The sequence below is a fragment of the Myxine glutinosa genome, chromosome 6 (assembly GCF_964187855.1).
Source record: "Myxine glutinosa chromosome 6, kmMyxGlut1.1, whole genome shotgun sequence".
Lineage (NCBI taxonomy): Eukaryota > Metazoa > Chordata > Myxini > Myxiniformes > Myxinidae > Myxine > Myxine glutinosa.
The window spans coordinates 140,792,465-140,814,112 of NC_136266.1; the positions used below are offsets into that span (position 1 = coordinate 140,792,465).

General features: G+C 43.3%; 1 protein-coding gene across 10 annotated transcripts in view; it reads right to left on the reverse strand.

Moving 5' to 3' along the window:
- LOC137430373 (vigilin) overlaps positions 1–21,648 on the reverse strand; it is a 168,793-nt gene that overhangs the window by 64,676 nt on the left and 82,469 nt on the right. For 5 of the 10 annotated variants that reach the window (XM_078780592.1, XM_078780593.1, XM_078780594.1 and 2 more), the window contains 5 exons: positions 14,615–14,760; positions 10,854–11,069; positions 10,346–10,552; positions 9,930–10,145; positions 953–1,159 (listed from right to left, as the gene is read on the reverse strand). In XM_078780592.1, the coding sequence (XP_078636718.1) occupies positions 953–1,159; positions 9,930–10,145; positions 10,346–10,552; positions 10,854–11,069; positions 14,615–14,760 (992 nt within the window). The remainder of the gene's footprint in view (positions 1–952; positions 1,160–9,929; positions 10,146–10,345; positions 10,553–10,853; positions 11,070–14,614; positions 14,761–21,648) is intronic. The other 5 variants (XM_078780597.1, XM_078780598.1, XM_078780599.1 and 2 more) reach the window with 2 other exon arrangements.

The window sequence follows — 21,648 nt, forward strand, 5'->3', positions numbered from 1 at the left end:
CTGTCTTTGGTTTTCGCCAAACATGTCTTCTGGTACTGTGGCCAAATAGCTCTACCTTTGACTCATCTGTCCAGAGCATATTGTTCCAGAAGTGCTGGTCTTTGCCAAGGTGTTCATTGGCAAACTTTAGTCTTGCCATGATGTTCTTTCTGGACAGCAAAGATTTCCTCCTGGCACACCTCCCATGTAGATCAATTTTGTGCAGCCTCTTTCTGATGGTAGACTCGTGCACTTTGACATCAACATTGGCAAGAGCTACCTGTAGGTCCGTGATGACATTCTGGGGTTCTTAGAGACTTATTTCGGCATCTTGCGGTATGCTCTCGGGCTGAACTTGCTGGGGCGGCCTGGCCTGAACAAGTTGGCAGTTGGTTGGAATCTTCTCCACTTGTAGATGATCTTCCGGACAGTCGAATGATTGATTTTAAATTGTTTCGAGATCTTTTTAAATCCCTTCCAATACTCGTAGGCATCTATAACCTTCTTTCTGAAGGCCTCAGAGAGCTCTTTTGATCTAGGCATGGTGACGCCGCACACTTCAACAACAAAGAGCAAACCAAACTAAATGTCTGAGGTTTAAAGACAGGTTCCTCCAAGTTCCTCTCTAACGATGTTCTAAGCATTTGCACCTGAGCTGGTGCACCTGATTCTAATTTTAGGTATTTGAAGTAGTGATAAATGTAGGGGTGTACTTACTTTTTCCACATGCGAAATTTGCATTTATGTTTATTTAAATTATACAATGGACTACAAAATGTAAATGTTTCATGATATTTGTTATATTATATCACCTTTATCTATCAATATTATTGAAATGAAGATCAAATAGCTGCATGTTGAAATATGTTGAAAAAGTCAAAATTTTCCATGGGGTGTACTTACTTTTTCACGTGACTGTATCTATGCACCACCAGAGACTATACGGGAGGCTAAGTCATTCCATGAGGATCACCTTGGCGTAGACATGGGTTAGAGCAGGCCCGAGCTTGTCCTGCTCTCCTCGAAGGATTATCGTTTCTGAATTGCTGTCCAAAGCAGGTATCTCCACCGAGACACCGGTCTGCTCCATTATCTCTTGCAAGGTGTTGCCCTTTGGACCGATTATATACTTGTGTTGCGATTTCTTCACCTCCACAGAAATGTTTGTCGTCTTACGTTTCTGCAATGCAAAGAAGAAAATGCAAATAAAAACCAAATCCAAACAAATACAAATCCGCTTGAATTATGTAGCCGAGAGCCGAAGACTATTTGGTGAACTCCAAACATTCCACCTTTCAAAAGACTTTCCACTAACATAGAACCTTTTCCTGTACAAATTTTAATTTTTGCAAAACGTTTGGAAAGCAAGTAAATAAACAAATAAATAAAGCTCATAAACACCAAGTCTCAGTCAGCAAACTTGAAACATCTCAAACTTGAAGGTCCATATATGTAACTGATATCACAATAATGCAAACCTCAAGTTGATGGAAATTAAGTCCAAGATCAATTTAATCTTTTGAAGTTCCCTTTCAAACTCATTCGTTTCCCATCATGCAGTTGGGACCCAAATATATCGTCTCCATCAGCAGTCTTTATTGACAATTCATGGAGCACAAGCACGCTTCATGTCAAACCATTTATACATTTTGGGCACAAATAACTAATATCCAAAAGTAAAATAATATATTGTATTACATTTACCATTATCTCCACCACCAAAGGTGGACAGAGGACATGTTTTCACCCCTATTTATCTGTTTGTGTGTCTGTGAGCAGGATATCTCAAAGTTATGGGCAGATTTGGATGAAATTTTATGGACAGTTTGGGTGTGCGACAAGGACTAAACGATTAGATATTGGTGAAGATTCAGATCTGCATATTACAATTTTAAAGTAATTCTTTACCATTGACAAATCGAAATATGACGACGAAACGTCTGATGCCCGACGTGAGATCGGTTTCTGAGGTTTGGGACATGGAATGGAGGGACAATGACAGGGAGATCAGGAGAAGTGGTGAAAGTATTGGTTAGAAGAAGAGTGGACATATTGTGTGTGCAGGAGACGAGTTGGAAGGGAAGTGGTGTGAGAATGGTGAAGGGTAGGCAGGTACAGAAATACAAGTTTGTGAGGAAAGGGTGCCCAGAAGGCGTGAATGGTGTTGGTGTCCTGTTTTCTGAGGAGTTTGTCGACAGTGTCGTGAGTGTGACTAGAGTGAGTGAAAGGTTGATGATGGTGACAATGATGATTGGAAAGCTCTTGGTGAACATCATCACGGGATATGCCCCGCAGGTTGGTCGGAGCGATGAAGAGAAGGACAAGTTCTGGTGTGCAATGGAGAAGCTGATGGCAAAAGTGAAAGATAAGGAAGTTGTTGTGGTAGGAGGAGACCTAATTGGACATGTGAGAAGGAGTATGGACGGTTTTGAGGGAGTTCATGGGGGTTACGGATATGGTGTGAGAAATGGAGAAGGTGAAAGGATTTTGGAGTTTGCTGATGGAGCTGATTTGTCGATTTCTAATACTCAGTTCGAGAAAGAGGATAATAAGCTGGTTACATACATGTCAGGTGGGTCGACGACAACCGTTGACTACCTGCTGGTGCATAGGCGAGATATGGGGCACCTCAGGGACACAAAGGTGATCCCGGGGGAGGAGGCTGCTTCACAGCACCACTTGGTTGTCTGCGACATAAGGGTGAAAGGTGCGAGGAGAGCTCGGCGGGTGAAGTACCAACCGAGAATGAAGGTGTGGAGGTTGAAAGAGGTGACAGTGAGGGAGGCATTAAAAGAGAGGCTGAGTATGGTAGAGGATGATGTGGTTGAGCTTGAAAGTGGTTGGATGGCAATGAAAGATAGTCTGTTGGGAGCCGTTGGTGAGGTATGTGGATGGACAAAAGGACAACCGAGGAACTCGGAAACATGGTGGTGGGATGATGAAATTGGAAAGAAGATTGACGAGAAGAGGAAGAAGTTCAAGGAGTGGCAGAAGGCGAAGGGTATTGTTACGTGGTCCCCTCGGTGACTACCTGGTCTCGGTGACCCCCGGACCGTGAGAGGACCTTCGCCAGCAAGTAGTATTATATATATGCGCTTTCGCAACGCAATCCCTATGAATTCCACCCAAGAGAAACTGATGTGCAATGATATATTTCCAGGGTAAGGATAGCATACGATTTCAATGATACAATCACGGATATTCCCCGAGCAATCAACAAGAAACAACCATCAACCATCAACAACATCCACAATCAATTCCCTATATGCTTAAGATGGCCATCTTATATAGGTGTGTTCACTTCTGTACTCACGACCCCCTTTTGGTCTCTGCCCCTCACAATGTCTCTGGGCCCCTCCTGACCGAGATGCTGGTCGGCGTCGCCGCTCTCGGGCGGTTGAACGAACCCCGGGTGGACGTGATTCCACCGGGCAGGTATCGTACCAGGCACCGCGGCTGCAGCCCCTCGTAGCCACGCGAAGCGGGGACGGTAAAGCAAGCCAAAAGCCCCACGCCGCTTGCAAGGCGTGTTAGGCCCCAACGGGCGACCCGTACGCGTTTGTTTAGACGGTGCCGCGAACGGTGCCAGACGCGGGGTCGATGCACGGCCCCACGTCAACTTGACGTCTCCACCGGGTAGGTACACGTCCCGGTAACTCCTCTCGCCAGACGGGCTTCGGAACGCCGCTTTTCCACGCAGCGCAAGGTCGATCCCACCTCTCGTCGGAGCGGGGCGAGGAAGAAGAAGAATACTCGTCGCTTTTTCTTCCTCGTGTCCTTTGTCTTCCGTTTCCGGTCAGTTCCGTTTCCGGACACTTTTTCAGAAGGGCTCCTGACCCTCCAACCACAACAACCCTTAATCTACTTCACATGGATAAGCAAAGACCTGAATGGTAATTCACATACATTCACATAAATATGTAACAGTATGGGGGCAGAAAAGGCAGAGCATGCAAGTTATAAGGCAGCCAGGAAGGCTGCAAAGAAAGAGGTAGCAAAGGCGCAGGAGGCATGGAGGGAAATGTTCGGAGAACGCTTGGATTTGGAAGAGGGTCAGAGAGCGGTATTCAGGATTGCAAAGTAGATAGCGAAAGAGAGGTATGATGTGATGGGGGTGAGGTGCTTGAAGGATGAAGTGGGACAAATCGTTGTGGACCCAGATGGAATTAAAGGAAGATGGCAGAGATATATGGAAATCCTGTTGAATGCAGATAATGAATAGGATGGCAACATAGAGAGTAACCCAGTTTTAGGACAGGCAGAGACGATAACTGAGAAGGAAGTTGAGGAAGCGATAAAAGCAATGAAGAGTGGAAAAGTGGGAGGGCCGACGGGAGTTGTGGGAGATATGTTGAAGGCAGCGGGAAATTGGGGTGTGAAGAGAATGACAGAGATCTGCAATCTGGTGGTGAAAGAAGGCCGCATTCCAGTGGATTGGGAACTGAGTACCCTCGTCCCTCAATACAAGGGGAAAGGTGACCCTCTGGACTCGCATCGAGCGATAAAGTTATTGGAGCATGGAATGAAGGTATTGGAAAAGGTGTTGGAGAGGAGGATAAGGAAGAAAGTGAAGATTGACGAAATGCAGTTTGGATTTATGCCAGGAAGAGGAACGACAGACGCGCTTTTTATTGTGAGGCAGTTGCAGGAGAAGTACATGGAGAAGAGGAAGAAGTTGTTTCTTGGGTTTGTTGATCTGGAGAAAGCATTCGATACGGTTCCACGTGAAGTAGTGACATGGGCATTGAGGAAGTTAGGAGTGGAGGAATGGTTGATCAGAGTGGTGATGACAATGTACAAAAGAGCGCGCACAGCTGTAAGGACAAAGGATGGGAACAGTGGTGAGTTTGAGGTGAAGGTGGGAGTGCATCAGGGATCGGTACTAAGTCCACTACTATTTGTAGCTGTGATGGAGGTGCTGGCTCGGAACGTAAAGGAGGGTTTACCATGGGAGTTGTATGCAGATGATCTGGTGTTGAATGCAGAAAGTACGGATGGACTGAAGGAGAAGATGAACAAGTGGAAGGAATGTATGGAGACAAAAGGTCTGAAGGTGAATATCGGAAAAACGAAGGTGATGGCAAGTGGTAAAGCATGTGGTGAGGTGGAAAGAACTGGGAAGTGGCCGTGTGCTGTGTGCAGGAAGGGTGTCGGAGTGAATTCCATTCAATGTACAATGTGCGCTGAGTGGGTTCATCAAAAATGTAGTGGTTTGAGAGGGTCATTAACCAGTGTGGCAGCTACATTCAAGTGCAAGGTGTGCACAGAGGGAGCTGCAGATGGAGGAAATGTTGAGTTGGATCTTGGAGACGGCGTGAAGCTGGAAGGTGTGAAATCATTTTGTTACTGAGGAGACATGCTGAATGGAGAAGGTGGATCAGACTCGGCAATGGTTGCTGGAGTGAGATGTGCATGGAAGAGGTTTCGGGAACTGAGTGGCATGCTGACGAGGAGGGGAGTGTCATTGAAGCTGAAGGGAAAGGTGTGTGCTGCATGTGTGAGAAGTGTTATGATTTATGGGAGCGAGACATGGGTAATGAACGTAGAGCAGCAACGAAGGCTGGAAAGGGTGGAAATGCGAATGGTTCGGTGGATGTGTGGAGTATCGTTGAGAGAGAGGATGACAAATGATGAATTGCTGCGAAAGATGATGGGAATAGAGCCTGTGATTGATGCTGTGAAGAGAAACAGGTTGAGATGGTTTGGTCATGTGTTGAGGAAGGATGAAAGTGACTGGTTAAGATGAGTGATGGAAATGAATGTAGAAGGAAGTAGAGGACGGGGAAGACTTGGCTAAAGATGGTCGAAGAAGAAATGCGAGCAAGGGCGTTGTAACAAGGGGAGATGCAGAAAATAGGGCAAAATGGAGAAGATTGTCATGAGGACCACAAGGCTAACCCCCGCTCTTGCAGGGAAAATGGCCTTAAAATGCCTGTTGTTGTGTTGTTGTTTACCATTGACAAATCGGGCTAACAATGATATACAGTGCATTCAGAAAGTATTCAGACCCCTTCACTTTTTTCACATTTTGTTATGTTGCAGCCTTATGCTGAAATCGTTTCAATTCATGTTTTCCCTCATCAATACACACTTGCATCCAAGCAGGCTTGATAGGCCAGATCTGTATCTGGACCTGAACCAAAGTCCAATAGGCTTGTTCTTGGCACCTATCTAACTCATCCATATAGTTTTGTCATAAGCCGTCCACAACTTTGAGTGATATCGTGGTGATATCGTGGCAAGATATCACTTGCCTCATCAAAGACCACTTGGAGTCTGCAAAAAAGCACCGAAAGGACTCAGACTGTGAGAAACAAGATTCTGAAGGCTTTCATGTGTCTTTCACCGAGGAGAGGCTTCCATCTGGCCACTCTGCCATAAAGCCCAGATCGGTGTAGTGTTGCAGTGATGGTTGTCCTTCTGGAAGTTTCTCCCATCTCCACACAGGATCTCAGGAGCTCAGCCAGAGTGACCATCAGGTTCTTGGTCACCTCTATTACCAAGGCCCTTTCCCTCGATTGCTCAGTTTGGCCGGGCGGCCAGCTCTAGGAAGAGTCCTGATTGTCCCAAACTTCTTCCATTTAAGAATAATGGAGGCCACTGTGCTCTTGGGAACCTTCAATGCAGCAGAAATGTTTTTGTAGGCTTCCCCAGATCTGTGCCTCGACACAATCCTGTCCCTGAGCTCTGCAGGCAGTTCCTTCGACCTCATGGCTTGGTTTTTGCTCTGATATGCATCGTCAGCTGTGAGACCTTATATCGACAGGTTTGTGCCTTTCCAAATCATGTCCAATCAATTGAATTTACCACAGGTGGACTCCAATCGAGGTGTAGAAACATCTCAAAGATGATCAAGAGAAATGGGAGGCACCTGATCTAAATTTCAATTGTCATCGCAAAGGGTTTGAATACCTATGTAGATGTGATATTTCAGTTTTTTCTTTTTAATAAATTTGCAAAACATTCTAAAATCCTCTTTTCTCTTAGTCATTATGGGGTATTGAGTGTAGATTGTTTTTTTTTTTGTTTTTTTTTTGTCTACAACATCGAGGCTCGTGGAAGAGCTAACATCAATCACAAAAAAAACAAACAAAAGGACAGACAAAACATGCAAAAAAGGGAACGGGAACAAGATAGGAGAGAGAGAGAGGGAAGCACACAAGTACAACAGCAGATAACAGGGACAACGGAAGATCTGTGGGAGGGAGAGGGCTTTGGGGGAGGAGGCATGGGAAGGTGGGGGGAGGTGGGAAAGTATAAAGCACATGGACACTGCTGGAACTTCCAGGAAAGAAAAAAGTGGGTATTTCAAAGAAAAAGTGGATTTGGGGTGAATTAACGGGGGTAGAAGAGATCAAGGTTTTGGATGGGGGAAGATAAGAGATGGTGGGTGATGAACAGCTGTTTCAAAGGCCTGGAGTGAGGAGTGGGATTGAAGAGAGAGGGAGTTTGTTCCAGAGGCGTGAGTAAAGAGGAATGAAGGAGTGAACGTGAGCAGAGAGACTTGATTTTGGCAATTTCACCAGAAGAGGGTCACTGGCTGATCCTGTGCAACCTTTCTCTCGAGACGTTGAATAATCTTCAAAGTCAGATTCAACCTTCACTTTCACAATCGAATCTTCGAGCAGCTGATCACCTTTGCTTGGCTCCATTGGTGGAGAATCACACGGTTCCTGCTTCACATGATCATTGCTAAAATAATCCTGGGATGTCTGAAGAAGGTTGTGTTGAAAAGTTTCTGATTTCACAACTTGAGCTTCACCCCCAGAATGCGCCGTCACCATCTTGAATGTTCTGTCGAACTGATTTTTCAAAGGTGTTGAGGGAAAAAATGAAATTAAACGATTTCAGCATAAGGTTGCAACATAACAAAATGTGAAAAAGTGAAGGGGTCTGAATACTTTCTGAATGCACTGTATAACACGATATCTCAAAAACTTATGGACGGATTTGGACCAAACATGGTGGGCAGGTTGGGTGTGTGATGAGGACAAGTCTGTTTGTTTTCTGTTTTTTGGACAATGTTTTTAAAATTTTCGTGATTCTTCACCATTGAGATGGGACCAAAGATGTATACCACGATATCACTCAAAGTTGTGGACGGCTTATGACAAAACTATATGGATGAGTTGGATAGGTGCCAAGAACAAGCCTATTAGACTTTGGTTCAGGTCCAGATACAGATCTGGCTGGCCTATCAGTGGATATAAAAAGCAAACTGGTCAGCTCGGAGGAGGTATGCGCTGTACCGAGTGCCGCTCTAGTTCATCCTTTTTCTCCCAGTTCTAGTCCCCTCATGTGTTAACCCTTGAATCCTGAAACGCACTATCGTCAGGTATTAAAATTAGTCATTCAAAAGCCATTTTAACTCGGACATTAACACACACTAACACACACTAACACACACTAACACACACTAACACACACTAACACACACTAACACACACTAACACACACTAACACACACACACACACACACACACACACACACACACACACACACACACACACACACACACACACACACACACACACACACACACACACACACACACACCTGAGTAGTGGGAATATTGACCAGCAATGCTCGTCAACGAGTTTCCGCTCACACTACAATACAGGTTCTATCAAAGTGTCACAATTTTAAAACAACGATAACTGCCAAGCCGAAATAAATAATTGTTCTGTCCATTCCATTCATCGTTCTACATGTCCGCGAACAGAGAATGACACTCGTCTTCGTGATGAAAACCAGTTCTCCACTTTACTCTTTAAACTTTGGAGATTTCTCATTCAAATACAACTAATACAAAAAGTAGACCATGGGCCAAGCCAGTTTTGTTTACTTTTGTGACCCACCTCGCATATCTACCTGCATTTATAATATGTTGTGTAAAAATATTACAGAATTCATATATCTGAAACTCGTTAAGCACAAAACTTGCATATATTTTCAAAATGTTGAAAAAACATCCAAAATGTTGACGATCTTTTTAATAAGTATTGTCCAATCACAGCACGTGTAACATAGCCCACGTGCGGCCTTGAGCGCTAATCAGCCAAATGCGTGCTTCGTTTCAGACTCGAAATACAGTAATGGCGCAGCTGTCATGACGACTTACATGTCAGATGCAACTATGGAAGGCGAAGATTCTTATGTTAGTTCCTCGGGGTTTTGCTTCATGCAAGTCGTCAATACGCACAGCAGAGTGATTCCATTTTAAAATATTTTAAAAGAAGATTTAAAAAAGATTTCACAAGTTAATTTTTAATAAATGTTATTTTAATAACATTCCAATTCATTCTTAATAAGAGCTTTGATAACTAGTTTGCCAATTCATTTCAGTTCATGAAGAATTAAAAAAAAAAAAAAAATCACTTAGTTTGATATAAAAATTAGAATGGCCATCTTCTGGTAAAAAAAATTATTGTATCATTTCCTTACTTTGTATGGTGTGTGTGTGTGTGTGTGTGTGTGTGTGTGTGTGTGTGTGTGTGTGTGTGTGTGTGTGTGTGTGTGTGTGTGTGTGTGTGTGTGTGTGTGTGTGTGTGTGTGTGTGTGTGTGTGTGTGTGTGTGTGTGTGTGAACTCGATCACCCACACTCCTGTGGACAGTTTCCCCATCTCTACATAGACAACATACTTTATATTTAGAATTCCCATTCAGTTATACATAGCTATATAATAATGGACACAAGATGGCGCTATAGTTTTTGCTGATTGATATAACTAATTAATGTGCAACTTTTTGCTCTGACAAATTATGAATTCTTTATAAGTGATTTTTAAACTAAATATATGCAAATTTTCAGCTAGGTACCAGAGATGGGCCACAAAAGTAAAAAATAAAAATAAAATAGACACATTTTGCTTGTTCGGCCCAAGGTCTAAAGGCCTTAAGGGAGAATACAATCGGAGCAACCCATTGCTGTCGATGCAAAAACACGCACCTTCTGCTCATATATGTGACGGATCTTAGCAGCTGCCTGAGAAACGGCCTCTTTTTCCCCAGTGATGACAATCTCATCCTTGCCGACGCTCGGAGGAGGAATGTTGATGCGTGTGCCCGTTTCACTCATCAGCTCATTCACCACCTTGTTGAAAGCACCAGTGATGAAAGGGTGGAAGACTTTATCGATGCTCACACGCTCCACTGCTCGTTTGTCCTGGCAGAGAGAAAAATAAAAGAGACCAAAAGCTGTTATTCACATAAAAATCTAAACTTATGTTTTAAAGTGCTGCCTGTAACACAAACCAGTGAATTATTTAATTCATTAAAAAAATATGGCAGAAGGTCAGATGGATAGTTTTCGTCTGACTTCCAACACATCAGTTTGTACCCAAATCCCTTTTGGCCCTTTCAGACCTGCTCAGCTGAAATGAGCTGAATCTCGTGACGGGCCTTCTCTATCCCTTCCTTTGTACCCGTGATCTTTATCTGGTTGCTGGCGTCGTCTGGACGTGGGATCTGAATCTTTGTGGCAGTCTTCAATTCCAAGTCTTGCATTTTCTCTCCATTCCTCCCGATGATGAAGCGGTGGTGTTCCTTGGGAATTCCAACTGTGGCCGTTGCCTGATCAGGAAAATGGACGACACAAGTTAGAAATAATACAAATCTTCTTGTCACACTGCATTTCTAAAAACAGCGATGTAATGCACGTTATTTACGATTGCCTGCTCCGAGGTGGTGTGCTGATGAGCAGTTTGAGGATTGGTGTTATATGCATTACACAAGGCCTGCACTTTGCAATTACTGGAATAGTAGTAATGTGTAATTATTGCCGATTTCTCAACAGTTTTGCAATGACATTTTTTTAAACCCTTACAGTTTTTCTAATTAAAAACAATACAATAAGACAACATTTCTAAAATACCTGAGTTTGTAAGCGGGTGACTATGTCCTTCCGTGCTTTCATAACAGCATCCTGCTTTCCAGTCACCATGATGGAGAGGCCTTGGTCTTTAGAAAGAGAGAGCTCGATGTGGGCACCAGTTTTATGCATTATCTCCAAACAGATCTTGCCCTGCTCGCCTTCGCCAAACTGGGTCATATCTTTATACTTTCGCTCCTCAAGGGGCACATGGAACACCTACGAACATGGATCCAGAGAATAAAACCCAAATGTCGAATAGCAAGCCAAGTTCAAGACAAGAATATGTCAGGCCAAATAAACATTTTTGAACATTGCTAAATATGCCGTGGTCTCAAACAGCCCTCCGCACAAGTCACACTACCGCCCAATAAATAAATAAATAAAAACGTTGCAATGACCTCTCTTATGAAATAAAACAAAAGCCAAATTTTAAAAATGAAGATTTGCTTGACCCGAATGCTATTGATTTCTCACTTTACAACCCTAAATGGAAAAAATTAACTATTAAGAAGGAAGTAGAATTCCAATGGATTTCATAATTTCTTCTGTGGTTATCGAGTTTCTTTAAGTCATGGCTGACTTCTGGAGACATTTAGGATCAGATTTTTCAAAACAAACCTATCCTGAGATAAATGGGTTGGCGTCAGGAAAGGGTATCCGTCCATAAAACATTGCATCCAAAAGGGAACCATGATGATTGTCATGGGACCCGCAAGGCTCCGTAGCAGGGAAAATGGCCTTAAAATGCCTGTTGTTGTTGTCCTCCACATTCTCGACTCACTTGAATCTTACAACCCAGGAAAATGAAACCTTCCACCATTTCCACATGATCGCCTCCCAATCCAAACACATCAATATTCTCAGTTGATAAGATTTTAGTCTTTTTTTAACATGCAAATCAAGACCGGATTTTTCACTTTCCTTCCTCATGGTTTGCAACGGTTACTTGAGGTTGTTGATACATCTTCCTCCAATCCTAACTCCAGCCTCCATCTCATCCAACTTATGTTTATCATGGTGACAGAGCTTGTAAGCAGGAAGGTAAACCTTAGGGGTATTCTGCGGAGGATATTGTATGTGGACAATCTGGCTATTGTGGTGGAGAGTAGGTTGGAGATGCAGGAAGTACCGGTGGTAGACTGAGGAATTTCAGAAGCATGGGCTGAAGATGAGGATGGAGAAGATGGAGGTAATGTGGGTCAGGCAGCAGAGAAAAGAAATGAATATCAGGTTAGAGGGGAAGGAGATCAGACAAGCAAATCGGTTTGAGTATCTGGGGGAACAGTGACCGGGGATGATAAGTCAGGGGCATAGGTGTGGAGGAGAATCCAGGTGGGTGCAAATGTGTGGAAGACGGTGGAGGAATTAATTACAGAAAAAAGATATCAAGGAAATTGAAAGTAAGGTTCTGATGTTGTGCATAATGCAAGCCTACCTTTACAGACTGGAAATGGTGTCACTGACAGACAACAACAGAGGCTGCAGGTTTGAGAGAACAACTGGATCAGGACGATTGCAGGAGTGAAGAGTGTGGATAGGAGGATGGATGAACCGAGTGAGGAGATTGGTGTGCAGATGAGCTTGACAGGGAGATTGGTGAAATGCCAGCTGCGATGGGCTGGACACGATGCAGATGGGCGAAGAGAGAATGGCAAAGAGAGCGGATAGGTTGATGGAGCAAAATAGGAGGGAGAGGTAGATTGCGGTTGAATTGGGAGGATTGTGCAACGAGGGATGTAACTCCTCACACAATCCCCCCATCTTAATTGCAGTATATCAGTGAGGTGGGGGTGGTTGGAGAGTGGAGAGAGTTGGCTGAGGACAGAGGGAGGTGGAGGAGTATAGTGCTCAAGGCAGAGCAGAAGATTGGTGCCATTGGACCTCACCCCTTACAAAGGGAAGAGGAGAAGAAGACCAAGCTACTCTGCTGTCACCGTGGCTTCTTGTTTGGTGTATAAGCTTATCAGACATATCAGCAGCTCTGACATCCCCATTTCTCTCAGCACAATACACGTGATTGAGGCTCATTTTTGTTTTGTACACATGATTGAGGCTTGTGGAAGAGCTAGAGCAGAATGGAAGGGAACAAATTGGAAAGGGGGAAACACCAACAGCAGAGTAGAAGTGAGAAGCGTGCTTTTTCTGGCACAGCGTGCTTTTTCTGGTCTTCATCAATGATCTCTCTGACTCTCTCGAAAATCCTCTCTATCTCTTTGCTGATGACTCCACTCTCTGCCGCTCCATTCCTCTTCCCTCAGATCGGCAGTCTGCTGCCTCCTCACTCTCTGAAGACCTGGACAAAATCACAGACTGGTCAAACAAGTGGAACATGTCTTTCAATCCTGACAAATCTCACACTCTTACTATGTCTCTCCGAAAAGATCGACTGGACAACCCTCCCATCTACTTTCTCAACAATCCTCTCCAAGAAGTTCTGTCGCTCAAGATTTTGGGTCTCACTATCTGCCATGATCTTTCTTGGGAAAACCACATTTCCAAGCTGGCCTCCAAAGCCAGCCGCCGACTGGGCATCCTCCGTCGTGCGAAGTCCTTCCTCGGCACACCTGAGCTCCTCACCACATACAAAGCTTTCATCCGCAGCTCAATGGAATACTGTTCTCCCCTATGGGCCGGTGCTCCTGCCTCACACCTAGCTCGGCTTCACGCTGTTGAAACCAAAGCTTTCAGAATTATTGGAATCTCCCGCGATGAAGCTATCTCTGAGGGCCTTTCACTCACTCACCGCAGGCAGGTAGGTGGTCTTTCTGTCTTCTACCGACTCCTCTCCGGCCTTGCACCCCCAGCTCTCTCTCTGCTCTGTCCCCCAAATATTCCTACAGGTCGCACAAGATCTGCCAGCAACCCTCTGATGGTTAAACTGCCGAAATCTCGGCTCTCCGCTCACCTTCACTCTTTCATTCCTCTTTTCTCCCGCCTCTGGAACAAACTCCCTCACTCCCTTCAATCCCACTCCTCCCTCCAGGTCTTTAAAACAGCTGTTCACCACCATCTCTTATCTTCCCCCATCCAAAACCTTGATCTTTTCTACCCCCGCTAATTCACCCCAGATCCACCTTGTTTGAAATTCCAACTTCTTTCCTGGAAGTCCTGGCAGTGTCCATATGTTTTATACCTCTCCCACTGCCCCCTTCCCACGCCCCCCCCCCCCCCAAAGCCCTCGCCCTCTCTCAGATCTCTCGATGTCTCCATGTCTCTCGGTCCCTGCTCTCAAATGTTGTGTTTGTGTCCTTCCCCCTCTCTCCCCATCTTGTCTACCGCTCCCTATGTTATATGTTTTATGTGTCGGTTTGTCTTTCTGTGTGATTAATGTTCGCTCTTTCACGAGCCTCGATCTTGTATACAAAAAAAAAAAAAAAAAAAAAAAAAAAAAAAAAAAGAATGAGAGTGAGGATGAGGGTATGTGCAGGGGTAGAAGTCCTGACACATGGGGGTGAACAACCTGCACACAAGCTGAACCACAGCAAAAAAGGGGAAGGGGAAAGCAGAGATGAAACAGAAAAGGAGCAAACCATCTGACAACTAACAACTAACAAACGAGAAGAGACGAGGGAAAAAGGGGAGGGCGGTCACAATTTTCCCTGATCTTTTTTAAATGACCTGTTTTTCCCCGCTCTGCTGTCACTTTCGATCTCTGTGCATGAAAAAGTACAAACACACAAGTGACGTGGGCATGTGAGCAAATTAAAATTTTAGTATGAAATAAGCAAACCAAAATTCCCATGGTGCAGGAAAAGCCTTACCTGAGTGATGTTAGAAGAGCGTAGTGGGCGAATCTTTCCCCAGACTCCTTGACGGGTAGATGCGGTTTCCGCCAGAGCCCTTTCAGGCAGAGGAGGAAAGGCTTCGAAATAAGTGGGGATTTCAGTCTCCTCATTAAGAGCCACTGCTGGCAAGAAAAACAGCAGCAAAAAAAAAGAAAAAAAGAAATGCATGCCAATCCAGATGAATAATCATAAGCTTGGGAGAGAATCAAAATTTTACATACAATTTTTCTTTTTCTTTACACGATCGAGGCTCATGGAATAACAAATTTGAATTGACACTTGAGCAACAGTTGGGTACTAAGCAAGGGAATTAAAAAGCAGGAAAAGAGGAGAAAGAAAGTTGAGGAGGAAACATGGAAGTAAGAAGGTTGAGCTAAGCTGGGTCATTGGGGGGAAAATGTGGATAAGAATGAAGGTTGACACTAAATGGCACTGCACCACCTGCTTGAAATGTTTAAGGGAAGAATGGAATAGCACAGCTTCAGGAAGGCTGTTCCACAGACAAAAGAAGCAAGGAAGAAAAAGAGTCGAGGTGTGAAAAGAGCCTGGAGTTTGGGAGTTTAACTACAAGGGGGTTTACTGGAAGAATATGCATCCTGAAGTTGCTGCGGAGGGTCAGATGACTGAGAAAGCAGTGAGGGAAGGGGAGGGGTTATGCATTACTATGCCTCATTGAACTATGGGATAAAGGTCATGTAGGCTGTGACTAGTTCTGATTTTTCAAGAAGAATTGGCATGACAGAGGATGCGCAGTCAGAGGCTGGCTTTGGAGGTCATATTTGCTATATGGTCGGCTTAGGAGAGGTCATGGCTGATGGTGAGGCTCAAAAGGTCAAGGGGATAAACCCTTTCCATTGGCCGACCATGGAAATAGATAGGAGTGTTCATTTCACAATTCTTCGGAGCGACAGAGACTGAAGATTTTATCGGAGTGAAGGACTTGTTCCATCAGACTAGCATATCATCGATTTCAGATGAGCAGCGAGTGATGCAGCTGATGACTTCCTGTCAGTTGGATTGGGTACTATATGACACAATGTGGAATAGACTGCAAAAAGGAAGAGTGGGTTTTCCAACGTATTGGAGAGGTTATTTGTATTGATGAGGAACAAGACTGGGTCCAATATACTGCCTTTGGTAGAGGAGAGATATGAGGGGGCCCCAGTAGCTTAGCAACTGGTTGACTACGCAAATAGAGGAAGTCAGAAATCCAGGAATGAAGGTGGTCTTGTATGACACGCATGCACATGCACACCTTGGCAAGTATTACAGGATGCCAAGCTGTAGAATGCTGTTGAAAACATTATTCATTGATTGACTTGCATGAGGCAACTGCAGTGATTATATTTTAAAAAGGCAATATTTGAAAGATTTGAGGCAAATTTGAAGCGATTCGTCTCAAACTCAACAAGCATTCTGAATATTGCGCTGCAATACATGTCCCCTACCGGCAGTCTGTCGCCGGAAAACTGTTGGGGAAATTACCAAAGTTCAAAGTGCCATAACTTTGTCAAAAATGATCGAAACGTCATGAAGTTCGAACTTGATCTGTAACTTATCATGAGGAAACCATGTACCAAGATTGAAATCATTAGCATTAAGAGTTCAGAAAAAAAAGTCCGGAAAACTGTTCTTTGCATGACGGACGGACAGACTGACAGACTGACAGACTGAGGGACGGAGTGCAAACCTATAGACCCCTCCGGTGTACACCGGTAGGGGACTAATAAAAGGCAGTGTCCGAACGTCCATCCGTCTCCTCCATAACTCCAAAACCATGAAACCTAGCAGCCCCAAACTTTGCATGCATACACCTGGACCTCCAACAGATTGCAAGGATGAAGACTGGGTGTTTTGGTGTGTTATAACACACTTTATGAAGATGATTAACGAGGTGCTCATAAGAAAAACCCGAAAAAGCCTTACCAATATGGCGGCCCGCCATCTTAGTCAGCCCATTGCACCTCGCTGGGTTCTTGACCCACCATTTTGTTTCGGCCTATTCAAACGTGCCTTGCCTTGGAAACACAATCGATTATCATAACATAATTGAAGCATATCATCAAAATCTGGATTTGGATATGAGGATTGGATGCTGCAGACTAAATAAATGTCCAAATCTCGAGTGAAATCTGATAAAATTTACCATATCTGGCGATTTTATAACCAAGTGTATATATTCATTTATTCAATCGAGGCTGTCATTCTCCTTCTGGGGTTAGTTTTTGTTTTTTTTAACAAAATAATAATTATTAACTTAATTCATACTTCCATGGGATAGGGTCACTGTACCTGTGATCTGTTTTTAAAATTCCTTGGCCATTTCAACCAGAAGCAATCAGCTTGCTATCACTTGCCAAGCGAGCCGTTCCTTATCATCCATTTCATTGGAGTGCTTGCTGGAGTGCTTAAGCCGCTTCGTGAAGGCTCTTAATTAATTAGTCACAAGGCTGGGGAAGTTTGGGTATGTTATAACACCCTTTTTGAATATGATTAACCACCACCTGGTGAACATTAGTCAGGCTGCTTTTGCAAGCCATGGCATTAAAGTAGACAGAGCCCCCTTTTTGTTTTATTCAGGCTGCTTTTGCAAGCCATGGCGAATTTACAGAGCTCCCTTTTTGTTTTTACACAACTATTTTTTGTTGACTAACATTTTTGTGCAATATACTATACTAACCCTCCCCTCCCTCTGCTCGCTCTCTCTCTCTCTCTGTGTCTCTGTCTGTGTCTCTGTCTGTGTCTCTGTCTGTGTCTCTGTCTGTGTCTCTGTCTGTGTGTCTGTCTGTGTGTCTGTCTGTGTGTCTGTCTGTGTGTCTGTCTGTGTGTCTGTCTGTGTGTCTGTCTGTGTGTCTGTCTGTGTGTCTGTCTGTGTGTCTGTCTGTGTGTCTGTGTGTCTGTCTGTCTGTCTGTCTGTGTGTCTGTCTGTGTGTCTGTCTGTGTGTCTGTCTGTGTGTCTGTCTGTGTGTCTGTCTGTGTGTCTGTGTGTCTGTCTGTGTGTCTGTCTGTGTGTCTGTCTGTGTGTCTGTCTGTCTGTGTGTCTGTCTGTCTGTGTGTCTGTGTGTCTGTCTGTCTGTCTGTCTGTCTGTGTGTCTGTCTGTGTGTCTGTCTGTCTGTCTGTGTCTGTCTGTCTGTCTGTCTGTCTGTGTGTCTGTGTGTCTGTGTCTCTGTGTCTCTGTGTCTCTGTCTCTGTCTCTGTCTCTGTCTCTGTCTCTGTCTCTGTCTCTGTCTCTGTCTCTGTCTCTGTCTCTGTCTCTGTCTCTGTCTCTGTCTCTGTCTCTCTCCGACTCATTGTTATCCGTCTACTTTTGCGAGTGTACAATATGTAGATGGCCTCTAATCAATGTGGTTTCCAGGACTATCCTTAATTAAATCCCGATTTTCAATCTATAAATAATCTGTTATCATAGATAGAGGATAATTTTTTTGTTGCTTGAAAGTTTGTTTATTGCCATTAATCGTATTTTTTTCTTTGTTTTCAGATCGATCCATTATTGCTGAGATCAACTCCATTTTGCCTGTTACGCAAAAGAACACGAACAAGTACAGATACATTCAAAGTACACCGCCCCCATGCCAAATAATTAAATATCCTCCAGCGCGGCATTGCAAAAAGGCGCTAACATCATGGCGCCTCTGGCACCCGGCAATACCGCCGTGCAGCTCATAGAGACTGCATTGGGAGTGAGAGGTGTGCAATAATTGATTGATTAATTGCATAATTAAAATCAATAAAAGATTGTCAGAAAATATTTTCTTAATCAATTGGCTAATAGCATAACTAAACCACTAGTGCTTCATCCGAAGATGTAACTTTTAGAAATTTAATTAAATAAGTCATTAATAAAATATTAAATAATAAATTTATAAATAAATAAATAATTAATCGATTAATCAATAAATCAAAAATATCCTTTATAGCCACATCACTTGGTCTCCGTCGTGTCCAAATATCAGCTTCCTAGCTCAAAAGGTGCCTGAGATATCACTCAGATGAGAAAGAAAAAAAAGAAACGATTAAAAATGAAAACAAAAAAATAATAATCATTAAAAAATTCAAAAGTTAATCAATTGGCTAATAGACTATTAACTATTATATTATAATATTAACTATTGGCTAATAGTTAATAGACGAGACGTATTTATGGAAAAGCGCCATAAATAAGCTTCTAGGTGCATTTTTGGGTAAAAGTTGGGAACCTCACTTTTTCACATAATTAGGGTATGCTGAATTCGATTAACCCGGTTCCCAAGCCGAATTTTGAGTTTTTGACCTTATAATTAGCATAAACAAAATGGCTGCCAAATTGCCATTTTTGGACAATTTCTTTGAACAAGCATTTATATATCATGTATGTACATGCAGCTCTGTGGTAATCTACTGTGCACAGCCAGTTTAAGACAGATGTTGTGCCATCAAGGGACACCGATGTTCTGCTTTTGGTTTCCCACTTCCCACATGCTCAATGTGAACATCATTGGATGATGTCGGGTACATCAAAGAAACGGCGTCATAAACCAATTGATGCCGTTTTAAACAATCTACCGAGAAGTTTGTCCACAGCACTGCTACCATTTCACGCATTAACTGGGTGTGACACCACCTCCTATTTTGCAAATCACACCAAACTAACATCATGGAAAGTCTTCAAAGAGCACCATAAACTGCTGAAGAACTTGGGCATTGGTGAACTCACAGAGGAGACAATCAAATCTGCAGAAGCGTTTGTCTGCAAAATATATAATGTGCACAGAACAACCTCTGTTGATTCAGCACGACATATGTTGTTCTCCAAGACTTGTAAACCAGAAGCAATGTCACCGACACGTGATGCTCTTCATTTCCATTTGATGTGAGTACACCATCAAGCCATGGTATGGAGAAATGCTCATTGTGCCATACCTGACCTTCCTGCACCTGTGGAAATGGGATGGAAACGTGGCGATTCAGGACTAGAGCCTATTCTGATGTCACCGAGTCCAATCCCAGAAATTTGCCTCGAGATGATTTGTTGTGCATGCCAGAAGCAATGCAAGACTCGACGCTGCAAATGTCGCTATTCAGAGTTGAGGTGCACATCAGTGTGTGCCTGTCAGAAACAGAGTGATGATCAGACCCCTTGTATGAATTTGATGTAGTTTGGCAAAACAACATGTGTGACATTCCTGAATGTTTGTGCTTCATGGCCATGTATACTTAATTTTAGAAAAAATGGTTGTATGAAACATTGTCTTATAAAAACCATTTCCCATTTTATAGTGTCCAATTTTAATATCAGTTTGAATGTCTCTTTCAATATGTCACCAACCATAATATAGACGAGACGGATTTATGAAAAAAGGCCATCTATAAGTTTCAAGGTGCATTTTGGGGTAAACGTTATAAAGTTAAAGTAAAAGAGCTGCATGTATATACATGATATATAAATGCATGTTCAAAGAAATTGTCCAAAAATGGCAATTTGGTGGCCATTTTGTTTATGGTAATTAGAAGGTCAAAAACTCAAAATTTGGCTTCGGAACCGGGTTAATCAGATTCAGCATACCCTAATTATGTTAAAAAGTGAGGATCCCAACTTTTACCCAAAAATGCAACGAACATTCACATTTCTCAGAAATCCGTCTAGTCTAACATAAACCACCACCATTTCATCCGAATCTGTAACTTTTAAAAAATTCATTAATCAAGTCATTAATCGAATAATAAAATAATTAATCGATTAATTGATCAATCAATAAATCAAAAATAGCCCTTACAGCCAAATTACTTGGTCATTAGCATGTCCAAATATCAGCTTCCTAGCTCAAACGTTGGCTGAGATATCGCCCAGACAAACAAGGCGAGATCTTGATCGGGGCGGTCACGGATTTTCGAAGCTGTTCCACGATCTTCACGCACGCTCGAAGCTAAGTCATTGTCACATTTGTATTCTTGTCTAAACTGTTTATCTTACGTATGTGTACCTTTTAAGTGTCCCTCGGAAGTTTTATCGGGGTTAATCTTTCATACCTGTAAAAAATAGTCGAGTATCTCGTGCCGCGCGCAGCCACGCGGCCTAGTTGTTGAAGCTTCCGACCTGGAGGCTTGGTTTCTCTCCGGGCATCCAAAGTGGTTATTTTTTCATTCGTGTGTTTGTCAAATTTCAACTCGTTACTTTATCGTCCATGCTTTATTGTTTGTTTATAGTTAGTTTTGGTTTGAATTTCCTGTAACTCGTAATTAATTAATCCTGTTCTGCGCCTCGTGTGCGGCCTTGTACCCCTGTCGGTGTTTGTTAACTTAAGTCCCCTACATCGTGTTTTGCTTGGCTCTCAGTTTTTCCCTTCTACACCGAACGTAATACTCTCTGTCTAACGTTTTAAATCCCCACCCCACCCCCGCCCCCCAAAAAACAACAACAACAAAAAAAAACATTTATTTTTCCTTTCTCCACGTGTGCAGTTGTCTCATCCTGTTCTTTCTGTCCAGGTGTATCGCGGTGCTTTTCGCCCCGCCCCCATTATCTCCTTGCCATCCACCTTTTGCCCTGTTCACGTGACTCGTGGTGGTCCCTCTCGGCCCTCCCCCCGTTGGTATTTTGTGCATATAAGATTGTTCACGGTTCTGTTTAAATATTATTTTAAATATGTTTAACCTTTCCCCTTCAGTGGTTTATTCAGTGGTATATTACAACACGCTGTTTTTCTTCCTATTTAAAAGGCTTTTCTCAATTTCCTCTCCAACTCATTCCACGTCAAAAAAAAGCAATTCAATATCTTATACGTCTCCCTCACTACATGGTCTAAATTCACATTCATTCCATCCCTCCTCCATCGTTCTGAATCGGATTGCTAACTTGAAAATCACAACAAACCCAATTTGTTATCAATGTTCGTCTTTCATTAATCATCCACTTTCTAAACTCCCCTCTTGCCCCTCCCCTCCAAAACCCCCCCTTGCACCGACACTCTTAAACTCCCCCCTTGCCCCTCCACTCCTGAACTCCCCCCCTGCCCTTCCCCTCCTAAAG